At 38.1% G+C, this 5,143-nt stretch overlaps 1 protein-coding gene across 2 annotated transcripts in view; it reads right to left on the reverse strand.

The window, feature by feature from the left end:
* Window positions 1-910: 910 nt before the first annotated feature.
* Window positions 911-5,143, reverse strand: part of polr2f (RNA polymerase II, I and III subunit F) — a 6,123-nt gene continuing 1,890 nt past the window's right edge. The window contains exons 4-5 of one of the 2 annotated variants that reach the window (XM_053638473.1): window positions 4,153-4,224; window positions 911-1,437 (exon numbers count right to left, since the gene is read on the reverse strand). In XM_053638473.1, the coding sequence (XP_053494448.1) occupies window positions 1,347-1,437; window positions 4,153-4,224 (163 nt within the window). In that variant the 3' untranslated portion in view covers window positions 911-1,346. Of the gene's footprint in view, window positions 1,438-3,519; window positions 3,824-4,152; window positions 4,225-5,143 lie in introns of those variants that run through there. The other variant, XM_053638474.1, reaches the window with a different exon arrangement.

Below are 5,143 nucleotides of genomic sequence, written 5' to 3' on the forward strand. Positions count from 1 at the left end.
GCCATCATATTTGCAATAACCAGATTCAAATATAAATAATCAGATCCACATTTGTAATAATAAGATCCAAATGTTTGCTATGCTAACAAAATTGGTTGCAAGGGTGTTGCTATGATATTCCAGTTGGTCGCTAGGCGGTTGCTGTGTGGCCGTTATGGTGTCCCAGGTGGTTGCCATGATATTTCTAGATGTTCCAGTATGCTCCTAGGTGGTCGCAAGGTTGTAGCTAGTTGGTTGCTAAGGAGACTCAGCTGGTTGCCAACACTGGTTGGTTGGGAGGGTTTAATAGGTGGAACAGTGCAGTGTTAATTGTCCTCAGTACAGCTGATTAAAGAAAAGCTGAAATCCCACAAAAGCACAAAATGTATTCAGTGTATTTTTCCTATAGAAGAACTCCTCTAACTCCTGAGAGTTTTGTGGTTCTACGTCAAGATGTGACCCATGAAAACAGAAAGAAATGAATAATAATAATAATAATAATAATAATATTGCGAACACTTACTACTCGTAATCACATTTACTACGACTTTATCCACAATCCAAATAAACATTCAGATTTAGAACAAACAGGTCAACACTTTCTGTACATGGTCATTATAAATCTGATCTAAAACTCGTATTCAAAGTAAAAAACAAACCCCGTAGAATCAGATTTAACAATCAGACCATGATCTAAAACAGTGAAGAGAGAAAACAACTGAAATACATTTACATCAACACTACTTTAGAAATATAGTTTCATTAAATATTAACTCGTGTTCAGTTAAACAGATCTAATAGATTGAGATCCACATGTCTGCAGAACACATGACATTATTCAAGATCCTTCCCTCAGTAACTTTATATTTATACTCAGATATTCTGCATCTTCTGTCTAGATTTAATGACAAACAGCCCAGAACTCACCAGATCCAGAGCTACTAGTTTATTTATTTCAACATCCTACCGGAAAATGGAGCTTTACTGAAACATCTGAGCTCTTTTCAAGAGAAACCAAACATAATGGCTCCGGATATCTTTTATACAAAAACATTTACTGTGTTACATTAATAATAAAACCAACTAAAATCCCCTTCACAATGAAAACGTGACTGTACTGCCTCTAGTGGAGAGAGTTACTCACTGCACACATACACACACTGAGGCCATTGTACAGGAATGTGTGTACTGGTGTGTGTGTGTGTGTGTTTATTTGTGTGTGTTTATTTTAAACCAGAGACCCTTGCTGATGATTAAGTTTACATGTGTGTGTTTTAGCATTAATCGCTGTTTACAGATTCACCAGTGTTTCGTTCCCAGTCAGAACACTGAGACTGTACAAACGTGTGTGTGTGTGTGTGTGTGTGTTAGTCAGTGATGATAAGCTCGTCACAGCCCCAGTCCTCATAGCTCCCGTCAGGCAGATATCTCCGGATGATGATGGGGATTTTTCTGCCTCTGTAAACCACACAATGAATAAGGTTTAAACACTACCTCAATGTCTGAACACCAGAATAAATGTTTCAGTGTTCGAATACTAACTCCTGTTCCACACTTCCTGTTCAACAGGAAACAGGAGAACGTGGTACTGTAAACCAGACAATACATTCAAACTAAGTCTCATGGCTGCTGAGTTCTGGACTGTGATTGGTCAGAAGCTGTTGATTAGTTCTCTATAACAGCAGCTCAGACAGCAGCGGAGGTTTATATTAATACACTCGCTCGGATATGTTATCGTTTCTATAGTAACAGTTCATACACAAGGACGTGTGCAGCGCACGCTCCACTGATTTAAAAAGGAAAATGTGTGTAATTGTGAAACAATATGGGGAAGTGTGTAAAGTCAATCAGGAGAAATGTGTTTATGTAACATTTACGGAAGGAGTCTCCAGTGTCAGTGTTGTGTAACAGTCAGAGGTAACGCTGTAATGCTAATTCTTCCCACATCTTCAGGACAGAGGAGTTTACACGTCTTTATGATTTCTCTGAAACATGACAAGTTGCGATTTTTCTTTATCTTATTAACTTTGAGAGGGAATAAAAAGAGGGAATAGAGAGACGGGGAATAGAGAGAGAATAAAAAGAGGGGGAATAGAGAGAGAGAATAAAGAGAGAGAATAAAAAGAGGGGGAATAGAGAGAGAATAGAGAGAGAATAAAAAGAGGGGGAATAGAGAGAGCGAATAAAGAGAGAATAAAAAGAGGGGGAATAGAGAGACGGGGAAGAGAGAGAGAATAGAGAGAGAATAAAAAGAGGGGGAATAGAGAGACGGGGAAGAGAGAGAGAATAGAGAGAGAATAAAAAGGGGGAATAGAGAGACGGGGAATAGAGAGAGAATAGAGAGAGAATAAAAAGAGGGGGAATAGAGAGACGGGGAATAGAGAGAGAATAGAGAGAGAATAAAAAGAGGGGGAATAGAGAGAGAGAATAAAGAGAGAGAATAGAAAGAGGGGGAATAGAGAGAGAGAATAAAGAGAGAGAATAAAAAGAGGGGGAATAGAGAGACGGGGAATAGAGAGAGAATAAAGAGAGAGAATAGAAAGAGGGGGAATAGAGAGAGAGAATAAAGAGAGAAAAGAAAGCAAGAGAATAAAGAGAGAATAAAAAGGGGGAACAGAGAGAATAGAGCGAGAGAAAAGAAAGAGAGGTGGAATAGAGAGAGAATAAAGAGACAAAAGAAAGAGAGAAAAGAGAGAGGATAGCGAGAGAGAACAGAGAGAGAATAAAGAGAGGGAATAAAGAGAGGGAATAGAGAGAAAAGAAAGAGAGAAAAGAAAGAGAGAAAAGAAAGAGAGAATAGAAAGAGAGAAAAGAAAGAGAATAGAAAGAGAGAAAAGAAAGAGAAAAGAAAGAGAGAAAAGAAAGAGAAAAGAAAGAGAGAAAAGAAAGAGAATAAAGAGAGGGGGAATAGAGAGAGAGAATAGAGAGAGGGATGGTGAGGGAGTGGGTGTTTATAGCTGCTATAATGTAAGTGACAACAGGAACTCACTCACTGTACAGTATTAAAAGTATGGCGTGTTCTTTAATAAGTATAAAATTGTAAGTGTTGGTAAACTGCTGTGGTGTAAGAGGAATAAAACACGTGGGGATGTGCTGTTAGAGGAAAATAATCAACATCAGTATGAAAGTAACAGAAAGTCCACTTCATCACACACACACACACCCCACACACTCACCCATGCGTGTTTGTTTTACTGATTCTTACAGTTAATTACAGGCAGGAATCATGGGGTTTTACTGTGTATACACAACTTAGTCTTAAAAACAGAATAGTTAAAAATAAAAACTGTTTGTTGAAATATAGAGTATATATAGATCAATTAAATATTAAACTAGAATTGAGATTTTTAGAAGAAAATGTGAGTGGTGTTTGCCCATGAAAATTCTGACATGTGGGCCAGTAGGGGGCGCTACAGGTGTTTGTGAATAAGCATAACTAACAGATAGGACATGTATGGCTATCTGTAAGATTGCATTTGAGTTTTAATGTTATAGGCTATATGGAAGTCCGAATACCCATAATGCAATTCTCCTCACTGAGCCGAGTGTGTTTGTTGCGGCAGTTTTGTGATTCCAAATAAGTAATCAACACTAAAGTAGCCTAAAAAATAAAATATAAAGTTAAAAAATATCTACTTAAAAATATGAATCTAGTTAAAATATAAAGTGTAGATATAAAGAAATTAAATATAAAATGAACTCAAGATAAAGGCGTTTGTCCCAAAGTGTACAGTGCATAAATAGTGCGTAAATGTACAGTGCGTAAATAGCAAACACTTTAATTAGTTTCTGAGTAACCATGGAGACGGTTCAGGGTGTGGGTGATGTCTCCATCTGGTGGTGACTGTTGGAGTTGTCATTGTGGTGGTGATGGAGAGTGTAAATAATTTGGGAAAACAATGAGTATCAAAATATTTAGTTTAATTTCTACACACTAACAACTCCACAGTGTCACTGTACTGAAAACTGTATTTACTAAATATTATAAATATAAACTACAGAGAGATTTTAACATCAGATGATTTACACTTCTGAGAGCACACACACACACACACACAAGTATAAATTAGTATAAATTATAATACGTGCAGCATTTACCAAATTAATAATAATAATAATAATAATAATAATAATAATATGGTGTGTGTGCATGTATGTGTGTGAGAGACGTACTTAAGCTCCTTCATGGCGATCTGCAGAGGGTCCGTCTCTCCTTCCAGTTCCACCATCACTGGTGCACACATCCTGTGTGAACAGGATGTGACATCACTCAACGTTTACTGGCTTACCATTATAATATTAATACAGTGAGACGGTATGTATCAAGTGAATATGTATGTGAGAGAACGGATACAATCACTGGTCACTTTATTAGGAACACCTGTACGTATTTATGTGATTATTCCATCAGCCAATCACGTGATTCATTATTTATGCCAGTTATCATAAGGTTATGAGTTTATATCCCAATGAAAGCATACTTGAGTAAGACCTTTAACCCTCCAACTCTCAACTGTTTCCTGTGCTGTTTCAGCTAAATGAGATGAATGTAAATAACTGCATGAAACAGCAAGTGTTTCTATTAAAATGGACAGAGAATGTGTGTGTGACTAGCAACCTCTAGATCAGGGGTTCCCAGACTTTTCCAGGGCAAGGCCCCCCAAATGGCATTAACGTTTGACTGAGGCCCCCCTTTTGCAAGATGTCTTTAAAACACATTAAACATACAGACTTCTGAATATATCCCCCTTATTTAATTAATATTTACATCTTTACATTACATATTTATTTTTCACACCAAATTGTTGAGGCCCCCCGGGCACCCCCTGGCCCCACTTTGAAAAGCACTGCTCTAGATATCGGTCCTCATCCTACTCCACCTCTCTGCTGCTTTCGACACTGTGAACCATCAGATCCTCCTGTCAACTCTCTCCAGCCTGGGCATCACTGGAACGGTTCTGCGCTGGGTGGAATCCTATCACTCTGACAGATCCTTCAAGGTATCATGGAGGGGAGGTATTTCTGAAACTGGCGTTCCACAGGGGTCAGTTCTGGGTCCACTCCTCTTTTCTATCTACACTACATCTCTAGGGCAGGTGATGAAGTCTCATGGCTTCTCATATCATTGCTATGTTGACGACAACCAGTTCTATTTGTCCTTCCA

Source organism: Ictalurus furcatus, chromosome 12 (genome assembly GCF_023375685.1).
Source record: "Ictalurus furcatus strain D&B chromosome 12, Billie_1.0, whole genome shotgun sequence".
Classification (NCBI taxonomy): Eukaryota; Metazoa; Chordata; class Actinopteri; order Siluriformes; family Ictaluridae; genus Ictalurus; species Ictalurus furcatus.